The sequence below is a fragment of the Ostrea edulis genome, chromosome 10, assembly GCF_947568905.1.
Source record: "Ostrea edulis chromosome 10, xbOstEdul1.1, whole genome shotgun sequence".
Taxonomy (NCBI): Eukaryota; Metazoa; Mollusca; class Bivalvia; order Ostreida; family Ostreidae; genus Ostrea; species Ostrea edulis.
In genome coordinates, this window is record NC_079173.1 from 31,103,394 (window position 1) to 31,118,037 (window position 14,644).

General features: G+C 35.8%; 1 protein-coding gene across 2 annotated transcripts in view; it reads left to right on the top strand.

Moving 5' to 3' along the window:
- Positions 1–13,172, top strand: part of LOC125665778 (mediator of RNA polymerase II transcription subunit 1-like) — a 45,295-nt gene extending 32,123 nt beyond the window's left edge. For both annotated transcript variants that reach the window (XM_048898635.2, XM_048898636.2), the window contains 4 exons: positions 2,059–2,154; positions 2,269–2,374; positions 4,362–5,358; positions 6,284–13,172. In XM_048898635.2, coding sequence (XP_048754592.2) covers positions 2,059–2,154; positions 2,269–2,374; positions 4,362–5,358; positions 6,284–9,607 — 4,523 coding nt within the window. In that variant the 3' untranslated portion in view covers positions 9,608–13,172. The remainder of the gene's footprint in view (positions 1–2,058; positions 2,155–2,268; positions 2,375–4,361; positions 5,359–6,283) is intronic.
- Positions 13,173–14,644: the final 1,472 nt, after the last annotated feature.

Here is a 14,644-nt window from a genome sequence, read left to right on the forward strand (position 1 = left end):
ACTATCTGCTATAGTTTCATTTGTGTCATGGTAGGTTAATTAAGGACAGAATAGATTGAGGTGCTCAATACCCAAGCCATATCCATTGTTTTAGGTGTCAGCGCTACACTTGATCTATTATTGGCAGTTATCATGATTAATTTTTCATCTGTTTACCTACACAATCAATGTCTCTTAATTACGCGTAGCCCTCACCTGACACTATGTTTGCGTAGTGACATGTGTCCCATGAAACTGTGTATATGGGAATGATACGATTAATTTCATAATCAATCGAGTTAGTAGAGTCAAGAATTATATTCTGAATTATCTTTTAACAATATTAAATCTTTTATCAAAAATGTACTAGACGATACTTAAGAATGTTTGAATATTAAATCGGGTTTGCAATTCAATTTCACCAACAGACAATAGATTTACAGTAAGTCAAGTTATTGAAAGAATTAGTTAATATGTGAATAATTTACAAAACGAATAGTATGCTTAAGATAAAATTATTAAAATATATACATGTAAGACATCAAATACACTATGAGATGATAAAGAGAATCCATTTCACTCTATTGTGTACATGTTATTGTTGAAATTTTTTCAAAAATAACAGCGTAGAAAATAATTTGGTGCAATCTGATACATAGTATTACATCAATACATACTTATCGAGCATCAGAAACTTAAGAAAGGTGACTACATGTATGTGGTTCACACTGTACAAAACTTAGGTTTCCAAAAAATACATGATGAATATTCAATATCAGATAATCTGATAGACATGCTCTAACACTGTCTTGCATAGAAATCACTACACCATAGTGCTTTGACATAGTTGTATGAAAGTAGTGCATATAAAATGAATATAGACAACCAGGTAACATTAAATAAATGTACGTGCTCTGTGGTTCCTGATGTAAGTCAGAATATGAAGCAAGGAAATTGTTACACCAACAACAAGAAAGTATGACAGTTTAAACAATATCAAATTCAAACCGGATTGAGTCTTGATCCTGGACCACAGTGCTGGTATACATAAGGTCTCTCAAGGTGACTGGAAAGGAATATTTTGATGAAGGTAGATACAGTATCAAGAACCTCCTGCAGCAGTTCATAGGTTGACAGATTAACATAGTACACTGGCATGAAGTAATATTTTTGTACTGTATCTATGAACCACTGATACTTTAAATACACTACCCACCATAAATAAGTATACACACAAGAGTTTTACACATTTTGGCCTGAAATATATTCAATATAATGAAAAAAGAGCTGAATTCACTGTGTATAAGTTTCAATTTATCTCGGTGAAAAAATCATTTAATATATGTGAAACAATAATGGACATTCAATATTTTGGCTTAGTCTGTTAAATTGTGATATTGATTCATTTAAGTTGAAAAATCAAAGGGTCTTATAAAAGTACACATCAAATACACAATGATATATGTTAGTAATTAGTTTAAAATGGGTTCAAGTTAAGGTTTATGTAATATCTCTTTTTTTAAAGAATTCAGAAAGTCAAGTATTTAAAAAAAGAAAAAAAAGAATAAGGATTTAAAAAATTAAAAGCCTAACATCACCTATTTATATGCAAGAGTTAAGTATTTTGCATCGAAAGATCTGTATCTATGATGTAATCTATTTTTTAATGCACAAGTGACTTATTTTGGTGAGTGTATACTTCCTTATGGTGTTTAGTGTACGTATAGCAATGTATTTATAAGTAATCCAAGTAACTTGGTTGACCTAAGCATTACTGTCCTTGTTCCTCTTACATCTACCACTAGTTGTACATGCTACATCTTTAGGAAGATACAAGTATGTGATAAATGTGCTAATGCAATTGAAAGTAATTAGAAATAAATGCTGTTCTAGGTAAAAGTATATGGGGGTGTTAGAGGGCTCCTAATATTTTTTTTCATAGGTGGTGGGGATTATGACCCATTTTCTAGTATTCATATGAACCATGTGTTTTGTGGCATATTTTAATTTTTTTTTTGGTCTCAGAAAATATTTTGCACACAAAGACAACGTGTGTAGAATGTATTTTGTGTTTCTCAGATCTGCTGTCGTCTGTGGTGTTTGAGGTAGTGTGCACATCTCTACAACATTTTACCATCATGTTTGAACATCCACTGCAGGACACGATGGTTACCGGTAAGAATATGAAGTTACACTACATTTCATTTTACTTTCGTTCAAATCCAGTTCATTCCCTTTGATGGTGTAAATCTACACACATAATTCACGATTTTTACTTTTGTGTTTTAGCTGAGGTTGACCTTAGTGACATCACTGGGGTCAAGTTCAAGGTCAGTATAGGTGATGATGGAGAGGATTTACTATCAGATGATGCAGCTTCTAAAATCTTCCAGAGGTACTTGTATATTATGTATTGATTTTTTATCATGTGTATATGCTGTATGCAAGGAAATTTGTACAATGTATTATTTCACTGTAATGCATTGGAAAACAATTTTTCTCCAATTAGAATTGGATTATAAGAAGTTTTCTTTTTGACTTTCACACATTTCAGTACAAACTATTCTACTGCCGTATATAATTCCAAAGTTTAGAAAAAATTTGAGTAGATATTTTTGAAATGATAAACTACACTTGTGATTACTGCTTTATTGGAAAATTTCTAGGGTTAGAAATTAATTACAAGTGTAGTGCTTTAAGATACACAGGGTTTTCAATGCTTAGCATGCTGTTATGCAATATTAGTCTGTTATAAATTGAAAGATGTACCCTGTTGCTCTTTATGGCAAGACCTTGTGACAAAATGGTGTTTGATCTTTTAACCTTAGAGTTTGACCTACTTTTAAAAAACCCTGACCTATTCATTATCTCCTGAACTATTAAGGTAGGGCTTTTATATTTTGTAAGTAAATTTTTTTTATGGCAAGACCTCATTATTCCCTGAAGTTTGACCTTTTAACCTTGGAGTTGGATGTATTTTTTAAAATATCTCCTGAACTATTTAAAGGGACTCATTCACGGTTTTTCTTCAAATTTTGTTTTTCACTAAGGTTTCACAAAAAAATTAAGGTTATTCCTTATGACATAAGCTCATTATAGAGAGTTTATTATTTGTTTTGAAAACAAAGATTGAGGTGTGTTATTGTTTACGGGGTTTTCAAAATAAATGGATATTGATTGAAGTTTAATAAATATACCACATCTCAAGTATACTTAAGGTAAAATGTGTCATTAAATGTTAAAATTTGTGATTGTACAAAATGAACATGCTTTAAATTACAAAATTAACGTTTCACTGGTTTGTTTGTTTACATAAAAAGGCTTGAGTCTTTGTTCACATAACACAGAATCAAAGCTAAAATACTGCTCTTATCCTTGCATTCAGACGGTCCAAATTTTGGTTGTCAACATTAAATGAGGTATATTTTGAATTTTTAACATCAAAATTGAAAAACATTTCTTTTTGAAAAACGTGAACCAGTCCCTTTAAGGTAGGGCTTTTATATTTTGTGTATAGATTCTCTATGACAAGTCCTTGTGGGATAATTGTGTTTGATCTTGTGACCTTGACCTATGTTTTAAAAAATCCTGACCTAATCAATAGCTCCTGACCTGGATTTCTCAAAAGAAACTTAAGTCGAAACTTGGACTTAAAGTTGAAACTTTCATACTCGCTGTCCTCGCAACATTCTTGGATATTTACATTGCTATTTGTAATCACTGGTGGCTAAAACATATAGGGTTTGAATATTAAGACTTAGGAATGTTGTCAACTTTGACCTAAATGTTGCTTATGGTGAATAATGGTGAGTAAAAGTTGAGTTTTTAAAGATATCTAGCACTACTTTCACAATCAAGTGATCAAAGAAGGTCACATGTGACATCACTGTGTCTTGTGACTTCTTAACAAATTAATGCAATTTTTTACAATCGGGGCTTGGATTTGAATCCTTATTGTGACTAATTATCACAATGTTTCTGTGAACTAACCATTAGAATTAGTTACTATGTGCATCAGAAAAACAAATTGCACATAATTTTGTGTACTCGGGAAATGTGTGATGTGTCCTGTAAAATATGCAAACATAGATCTGCATTATGTACATATGTATTGTGTACTCTACCAGTACACTAAGGTACAGCTGCACGAGAAGCATCACTCATAAAATAGAATTACTCGCTTTTATTTTTATTTAGCCAAAATACGTGTAAATACTCTTGATCAACAGAACACTCACAAAATTATGTTCTCGCCATTTGATAACTATGAGTCATTTTGTGATATGAAGTACTCATCAAGGAATTTACAGTAATCGTTAAGGTGCTGTGCTGTAAGTGCTGTTAAAAGCGGTTTATTTAAAGATCTCATATTTACATTTCAGGTGCATGTCTATCCCAGTAACTCTGAGATCGGTTATCCACAAAGTTTCAGAACAACTACGCAGAGAGCCCTCCCCGGAACCTGTTGAAGTTTTCATGGATATTGACCAGCCCTCATTTATGATGCCTGCGGACGTTACATTTGCCACACCTTATCTTCCTCCTTCATTGGAGAGTAAAAACTTGTCTCATCCTGGCAACATAGGAATACTGAATGCAAAGATACCGCCAGGATTTGGAGGATTCTCTGTTCCGAATCCAGCTCAAGGAGGGACCATGTTGCCACCACCCGTAGTGGATGAATCCAAGAGAGGTGACCCAGACGTACCCAGCAGTAATCCGCTGTTAGTGACATTGTTAGATCAGGATTCTCCTGATCCCGAACCTCCCGCAGTTCATGAGAGCCCAATGCTGTCCAAATTGCTGGAGGATGCACCTGTGAGTTCTCGTGCAAGTACTATTAATAATAACAATAATAATGTGGCTGCTCTCGCATCTAGTGTCCCAGTACCACTTAAAAGTGGGCGTGGTCGACCACCAAAGAGGAAGTCGTTGACAGAACCTCCCAAAGGGAAGAGTCCGAAACAAAGGTTCACAGACAGTGAACTACAGAGTCATTCATTTGATTCTGTAAGTTCTTTTGATTCAGACTTTCAGAGCATGGAGTCTTCTCGTTCACATCATGTTTCTCTGTCGTCGCCCATCGATCTGACAGATGATTCATTGAATCCGCTGAAGAGGTTAGAAAACACATTAGATAGTATCCAGGGAAAGCAGAGCCATCTCCCAAACGACTCATTGGCCGATTTAACCAGTGAACTCGATCCCATGCAGGATATTCATATGTTCAATCAAACGAATTCCGTGCCAAAAAACATGGCAAAGTCTACCTCTCTTGAGGGTATCCTCAACAGGTCGGGGGAGGTGTCAAGGACAAAGGACCTACATACATGTAAACCTCATCACCTTCAGGACAGCAACGATATGCCAAATAACCAGGTACTATATTTTGTCTTTCATTTCTTTGCAGTGTTCATAGAGAATTTCATGTATGTACGTAATGTATCTACAGGTGTGTGGACAAGCATGAAATTTCTGCATTTACAATTTCTTTGCTCAAGCAAGATGTTTTCTAACACATCGCAAAGGGTCTATCGTAACATTAAGAAAATCACTTTGTTGGTGACCTCTTAACTATGCACTCCGCTATATTTAGTACTTATTATATACTTTCAATTTCATCTCTTCATTTTTCTTTAAAAGTTTGCAGGCATATATCACACGATATGGGGGGGGGGGGGGGGGGGGGGGGGATGGGATTCCTTAAACCATTAAAGAAATTGTTAAAAATAAAATGATTGCTAGTTTCTAAATGAAATTGAAAGTATATAATAAGCTCATTTAAATGCATCCAATGAAGAATCCATCCATAACATTTTCCAAACACTTTCATGATTGACATTGTGCATGAACTGTTAAACTGTACTGCATACATATAGCTATTGATTGTTAACAACACTTGCTACAAAGAAAGTTTTTTCAAAAATGGTGAAAATGGAAACTGAATTTCTGTTTTTAAAAGTAAAATGAATAAGATATACCATAGATGGAATGTGACATATTCTACAAATGAGGCTGTAAATAATATTAAGTCATTTTCAATCCTGACAAAGGTTATTTGATTGAATTTATTCAGTTATATCAAGATGGTACTTGTTACAATTTGACAAAAATGTCACAGAAGACAGATAGTAAGAAAGCCTGGAGCAAAGCCCAGATTCCTGGCTCACTCCTTTCTTTCTCTAAATAAATCTAGATTAACCTCTGTATTATACGAACAAATATGGTGAAAATTACTTGTGTTCCTCTAGTCATGAAATCTTGATTTTACGAGACCGATTGTAATTCTGCTTATCTTTCACAGGCACGGAAGACATTGGTACGACAGAATTCAGTGGGTAGAAGTACACAGTTTCAAAACCAAATGTCTATAGACTCTAACGACAGTTTTAAAGCAGGCAGCAATTTATCGTTCTCTCATTCAACCAGTTTCACACAGGGAAACACAAGTGATAGTGACATTTCTGACAGGACATCTTTATATTCTAGTAAGTCATTTGATATATCGGATTCTTTTAACATCAGTCCAAGGAGTAGTTCTTCCCTATCTCATCTCGAAATGGGAGAAACTTCAGAGATTAAACCAGAGCTGAAAATTGTGCACAAGGACTTGCGATCATTGTTACTTGGTTCACCCCATGAAAACAGTGTTCATCAGAGCAAGGAGTTAAAAATCAAGAATATCAAGGGAAAGATGCGAATGAAACTGTCGGGGATAAAAAATTCAGATTTGTTAGGAATGAATAACAAGAAATCTAGTGCTGAGGCTTATGACTTCAACAGTGATGAAGAAGATAGCAATGATCTACGAATGATTTCCTCTTCTCCTGGATTACATTTATTTAACAAATCAAAAAACACAAAACACTATTTAAACAAATATGGAAAAACTGACAAGTTAAAAAAAAAGGAGGTGAAAAATGCAGAACCTGGGAAACGGAAACGAGACAAAAAAGAGAAAGAGCATAAGAAAAGGAAGCGTCTAGAGAGTAACAGTCGAGTCACATCTTGTGAAATGTATAGTGCTACCCCTGTAGAGAGTGAAGATAAAACATCGACAAAGCTCAAGATTATCAAGTCTATAGGACATTCTATGGAGAACAGCCCCAGATCCTCACCTTCAAGCAGAGATAAGGGGGAAGGAATGAAGAAATATGAAGGCAAATCAAACTTGATCAGTCAAAAGTCAGTGAAAAATTCCCACAAGTCTTTGTCTATGTCCAGTGTTAATGTCAGTAAAGAGGACTCAAAACTAATGACCAAAACCCCCAAAATCAAACTAAAACCAATTGCCATACCCACCAGTTCATCTGTGTCTAGTGCTAAAACCCCTACCCCCACATCTGGTTCATCCACTCCAACCTCCACTACAATTGGGAGAATAGGTGCAGTGTCCATTCTGACATCTGGGAATTCTAAAACAGGAACACTTACTCCTCCTCCTGGCAAAGTTAGTAATCCCATTTCAGCAAAAACCCCACCCTCCATAGTGGGATCCTCCAAAACATTTCCCAGCAATAAGAATGTTTCATCTACCTCACAGAAGGCTGCTACCGTGGAGAGAAAGCTCTCTCAAAGCAGTCGATCATCCTTTGGAATGTCCAAAAGCTCAAATGGGAAATACTCCAGTGATCGGAAAAGCAACTCCCCCTCTCTGTCTGGGAGTAAGAGTGGTTTGAACTCTTCTAAGTCATTGAATTCATCCAGTAAAGGACAGTCATCTACGTCCTTTGGCAAGAATTCCACAAATCCCCTTAACTCTGTTTTGTCATTCTTAAATCCTAAAGACAAAGGCCTTTCAAGCCTTCCACGCATTCCTAAAATCAGTTCTGCATCCACATCCAATGTAAACAATACCAAAACAACAGTTTCCATGACAACCATAGCTGTGACAACAACTTCTACCATGGCAACAAGTGTTGCAGGAATGTCAAAAACAACGACTGTCAATTCACATACAGCCACAAAAGTGAGTGTTTCAAATCAGTATCAAGGAGGGATGAATAACTCACCGAATACCCCAGGAACCCCCAAGACTCCTACTAATGGTAGTTTTTCATCTAACACTAAAAGTAATGTAAATGTTACTGCAGGTGCTAAAGGAAATATTCTTGGAGGAAATTCTCCCACAGTGAGAGGTAGCCAATTAGGAAACAGATCTCCAAGCATTAATAATTCCTCCAACAATAAATCACCAAGTAGCACTACTGGAAAATCTCCACTTAGTCATACAAATAAGCCTGGAAATGTGAACAGACAAAATTTCAATTCCAATCCTCCCAAAACTCCTGTTGGTAGTGGTACTTCTCACCCACTTAAGACTCCACCCAGCAGTGGCCATGGTGGTAGTCCCAACATTAACAAGTTAAGTTCCAACACCTCTACTAACAACATGAGCAGGCCCAATCCACAGGTCTCCCCAAGTAACTACACCACCAAAAGTGCTTCAGGGCAATCCATAAGTGCCACAAACTTATCCAGGAATTCTAGTAGTCCGGGTGTGAGTCAATCTCCCACAAGTAAAGCCTTAAACAATGTAACCAAAGCCCATGAATTGTCTGTATCTGTTCTGGCGTCCAGTAAAGTTACAAGTCCTCTCACAGTGAGCTTGGACACTCCACCGAAGACAACTACTAGTTCCATGGTGTCTCCAACTGCTGCCTGCCCCTCCTCCAACTCCAAGATCCGCCCACGAAAAAGCTCTTTATCAGCAGTGATAGATAAGTTGACAAATGCCAAAGTGCCTCATGGATTAGGAGGAGAAACAGGACGACACAATTCTGTGGATGAATCGGAGCAAACCAAACAGAAAGGAGAGAGTCCATCAGCTAGTTTGGATCGATCTAATAGTAATTCAGAGAAACCTGTGTCTGACCTTAAGCACGCCGATTCTAGTGACAAAAATGTTCCTACCAAAGATGTTGTTAGTGGAATTGATAAAAACAAGGATTATAAAATTGTGGATAATTCTAGGAATTTGTTTGCATCGCTTTTAAAAAGTGCTTCAGAAAATTTTTCTTCCAGACATGATAAGGATGACAAAGAAAATGTTGTTAAAAGTGAAGTTAGCAAGAGTATGGATGTGAATGAGGATACAGAATCTAAAAAGGATTTATCTATGCAGATGCTGAGTAAAAAATCACCAAAAATGAGTCCTAAAGTGAATGGTGAGACTTCTTCAACAGCGGATAGTGCTCGCAACAAGGGGGAAGGTGAGGTGTTCAAAGTTCCGACACCGAAAAGTGTAGTTACAATTGACGAGAATGATTGTGAGGACATAGAGAATATCTCTGTGCGACGTAAAGCTAGGATAAGCACCACTAAGCCCGTCCTGAGTCCAGCTAGCTCAGGCGGGAGTCCAGAAAATCTAATCATTGACTGTCAGTCTCCACGACAAAACATCAGCAAGAACAATTCACCAAAATGTGTATTAGACCTTAGTGAGGAAAATAAAAAGCTTTCACCTGTGACAGTGGTCAGTTTGCGACAGAAAACTCACACACCTTCTCCCAAACCTAAACCTTCTCCAAACCCATCTCCCAAACCTGTTCAACACAGCTCGCCAGCGGGATCACTAGAGATAGATGATGATTTGATGAATGAAGCCATCATGGGATTTACAAGCTGATCATGTTGTTATGTTATAGATATCACATTCATTATTTTGTAGAATTTAGAATGGGTTTTGCTCAAGTGACATACTCTGTCTAATGACAATATGAATTGTTAAATGCTTTTGAGGACCGTAGCCAGGATTTATCAGAGGGGGGTGCAAAATACCTAGGATTCCCAGAGGGGGTGTGGCTGAACTGTGGAGGGTTTTAGTTAATAGATATATGACAATGAGTGTAGAACACAGATTAAGGGTAAATATATGTCCCCAAGTAGCATTCTGATACTAGAAATTAGGGATTAAATACTGTTTATCAGTTGATTTTTTGCTTTGTTGGTGCTTAATGTTTTTCAAAGAGGGGTGTGTCTGCACACCTCACCCTCCCTGGTTACGGGCCTGTCGTGTAATATATTCTATTGAAACAATGGCTTACTTCCTTTTTGGATGAATTTATTTATTACAGTCCTGATGCACACTATGTGCAAGTGTATTGATCAACCTGAATCTCTTTTTAACATTGTTGAGAGTAACAAATGGTACCATGGTAAATTATTTTCTCTCTCTCTCTCTCTCTCTCTCTCTCTCTCTCTCTCTCTCACTCTCTCTCTCTCTCACTTTCATTTAGGAGAAAATGTGATTTGTTAAGAAAAATGAAGGGGATTTAAATAGAATAGTATTGATGATATACGTAACATAAATTAAATCCAGCTCGTGCTACATTCCTAGCATTACCATGTGTTTCTGCAGCTTCTGAAACTCACACAGGGTCAGGGTATCACTTTCTTAGATTTGTTTTATCTTTTGAAATGACATGAAGAGGGGAAAAACCGAAAGCACAACTTAAAAACCCAGAATGACAAGACATTGATTGAAGTGCTCTAGCTACACATGAATAAATCCTAATAACCTCTCGCTGAATATGAATTTGGCACTGTCTAGAAAGGGGAGGAAACCATTTTGAATGGGGTTGTTTAGTAATTGGAAATGAGAAATGTTACATTAATGAACATAGATTCTATTGATATGGTATATTGAAGACTTTTAGAGACAGTTTGATTTAGAAAAGTTATTGCTTATAGAATATGAAAAAATGTATTTTTCTTACACCGCTTGCAACGATTCAAATGAAGTTTTTACCAAAGACTTTTTGCAGTTACATCTGCATGATTTTTATGTACACCAAAGATCTGAATGTAGTGGAATTCTAGGAATGGAACAATTTTACCACCAGTTCATTGATAATAAAATCCGCATTGTTAATTTTTTAACCCCATTGTGTTTAGTCCCATACAATGCACATGGCTTTGAGACTCCGAAAAAATGGCAATCTAGTCTTTTTCTTCTCAGGTGTTCATTGGACCGTCTAAGTGGTGTCTTTAGTTTTATGGATTATTGAGTCGGACACAACAAAATTTGAGAAGCACTTTGGTTTAGGTCCTTTATAAATGGCATTTTTATACGCCTGTCAAAGATGGGCTGTATTATGGTATGGCGTCGTCCGTCTGTCTGTACTGTCCAGACCTTGTAGGCAAAATACAAAATGAACCATGAGCTATAGGATCTTTCAACATGGTACATGTACATTTGATCACCATGATGAAAGGAAGATGCCTATTGTTTTTCAATGTCAAAGGTCAAGGTCATAGTATCGGTTAATAGGACAACCTTGTAGGCAGAATACAGACCGAACTATTGGGGCCAGGATCGTCAAACTTGGTACACATGTTCCTCATGCCAAGTGAAGGATGCCTATTGCTCCTCAAGGTCAAGGTTGTATCACTTGGTAGGAAAACCTTGTAGGCAGTTTTGGGTAGGACTGTCAAACTTGGTACACAAACACATTATGCCAAGCGGGGAATGCCTATTGTTTCTAAAGGTCAAGGTCGTTTCACTCTTCTTGGAGGAATTTAAAATTTTTGTCACAACCTCTCTCTTGGAGAAATACAGAATCAGTTCACATTTCAACTTGATTGGTGAATTGAGACCTACTTTAGGGCTAAAAGTAGGTCAAATAGTTTTTGGACTTTTTCTCATCATGGATGCAGATATTGCATTGACATTTTGTCACAATTCCTCTCGGAGAAATGCATAATCAAATCACATGTCAGATAGATTGGTGTGCCATGACCTACTTTAAGGCTTTTCTAATTGGAATGTGTATGATATCAATTCAGATTGCGTAATGTGTTTACAGGTTCAGCTGCAGTATTTTGTACCGTTTGCGGTACTCTTCTTAAATAATATGATAATTTCAGATGTAATGAAAGTTGGTTTTCAACAGCTCTTATTGAAAAGGAGATATTGCTCTCTCATCCATTGTTTTTTAAAGGGTGAAAGAAAGTTATATGGTGAAATTTAGTAAAGGATCTAGTTTTGTGGTTAAACGTGATAGAAAATCCTGAATTTTTTTTATCAAGGTATAGATAATTCAAAACATTTTAGATAATGGAATGAGTTAAATAGAAAACCATGTTCTGGGGGGAATATAAAATGATGCAGGCTAGTTTACGCTTTATAAAGCATTAAACTATTTATAGACAAGCATGAACTCCCTGTCATTTTTAATACCCCGTAGTACGTGGGTTGCTTTTAACTTGCTTAAAATTTTGATTTTTGAAATCTTATTAATTGCTTTAAAAAGTTTTTGTAAATCATCCAAATTTTTTAAGAATAGGTATTGAATTAGCAGAGATCTTTGTTTTTTAATGAAATGTCTGCTGTTAAAATTGATGGAAATAATTACAGATGGGCAACTCGCGTCTGAAACTATCGAGGGGAAATTCAGGAGAATTCTTCATTCTTTAATGCTTAAAGCATTTCAAATATCCGCCCCATAGGACTTGTTAGAAAGGAGGCATTGTTATAGGGAACCACCTATTCCTTGGTTTCAGACTATATCAAAACGAAAGTGTACAGTGCAAAACTAATACTCACTCTCATGTTGCCCTAATTTGTCTTATTATCAATGTATATTTTGGGATGTATGAAGCTTTTGAAGTTTGGATGTGAGAAGAATAAATTAAATAGTATTTTTTTGAAGAGAAGAAAGATTTGATAAATGACTTTGTATTTATTTATCCTATATTGTTCCTATTTATGTTTGTATTTGGAGTGTTTATAAATCGTGTTAGTATTTTGTGTTGATGTCTGAACTTATTGTTGCTCATAAATGGAGCAATTTGTATTAAAACCATTGCATATATATACATATTGATGTATCATTTCCTCCCTTTTGTACATATTTGTAGATAAATTATCTGTTGACCATTTGAAATAGAATCAGCAAATGTAAAATATTATATATCTGTATATAACATATATATACTATGTGGGAAGGAATTTAACACATACTCCAGTCTTTGTAAATGCCTGGAGAGTGTGGAGGCTGATCTATGAAAAACAATGCTGTCATTTTTTCCATATGCTGTACTTTGTACAAAATAGATTTTTACATTATATAAAGTGATGATTTTTATCTGATGTCATGTTTTTACGTGTTTCTGAGACTTTTATTTGACATGGTAGATGTTTATCAAATACTGTCATTATAATGTAAAAATTAAAAAAATGTTTAAATCTACTCTTGTTTAGTTAACATTCTTCATGACGTACTCGTGCCCAGATCTGGAGGGGGAGGGGATTTCGGACCCTCTCCCCCTGAAATTTGCAAAGTACAGTGTATACGGCCATCATGATTTATTGGATAAAGTGAGTTTCTATATTTGTGTGCTAAGCTGCCACTATTTTCTTCATTAGAAAATGACTGAAGAGAACTTGTACAGTCATTTAAGAGGTTTAGTCTCTGGTTAAATCAGACATCCAGGAAGGTGGGTTGAGGACCCCCTCCTGTCCCCACTTTTCCCATAATTTTACTTTTACTAGACCATTGTATATTATTAAGTTTGACTCCCTGGTTGGTCCCCAGTTTTTTCATGGCAATTGGAGATAGTGAAGTAACACCACCCATCCACCCTACCCTCATGATTTAGAAATTTGAACTTTGGCTCTTTAATCTAATTTTTCCATTTTTACTCCACATGGCTCAAGTGAGTTTCTGATCAAAACTTTCCATTGTCATTGTAAACTTTTTGCATTTTCAACTTCTCCTGAACCGCTTGGTCAATTTCAACCTAACTTCGCAAAAATCATCTTTGGGTGAAGGGGATTCAAGTTTATTCAAATGGGGGGCAATGTCCTCTTCCAAGGGAAGTGAATAGCAAAAATGCACAAATTTTAAAAATCTTCTCCCTAACCACCGTATCAATTAAAATTGGTTCAAATCATTCTTGGATGAAGGGGTTCAGGTTTGTTCAAATGAAGGGTTATGTCCCTTGAAAGAGGAGATAATCACAAAAAGGCAAGTTCCATACATCAGACAGAAAATTTGTTTAGTTTTTTCTCTACTTCTCAAAATATAATGTTTCATTATATTCCAATTATAAACAGAACGCCACCACTTTAACCCCTTCGGCACTTAAAAGGCGCCAAAGAGGGTTAAAATGCATCATCTGTAATGCGGTATGGAACAGGTAACAGTCATTGGATTTGATGAATTCAAATAGCCATATCTTGAAAACGGTCTTACTTGATTTTTCTTTATCTTTTTGACATAATATACAATCTTTAAAAAATAATGTTTTGTATACAGTTGAGTGTCGCACATGCATGCATTAAGAAGGCTATAGAGATCTATTTCTATAAAATCTAAATGCATAAAAGTACAGACAAGTTAAAATTTAATGGAAGCTTCCTGATATAGTGCAAATTCAAGTTTGGCAAATTCATGGCCCCTGTGTGTAGAGTGGGGCCACAATGGGGGATAAAAATTTACATGAGCCACTAGTCCAAACAAGTTAAAATTTACATAGCAACTTTCTGACATAGTGCAGATTCATGTACAGGTATGTAAAATGATGGTTCCAAGGGATAGCTTAAAGTTGTTGGTTTGCCGTTCAATAAAATACGCAAATAAATGTACGAATCAGATATGGGGGACTGTGGTGTCTCATATGTCGAGTTCACAGGGATATATCGAATCGACATATGAATGAA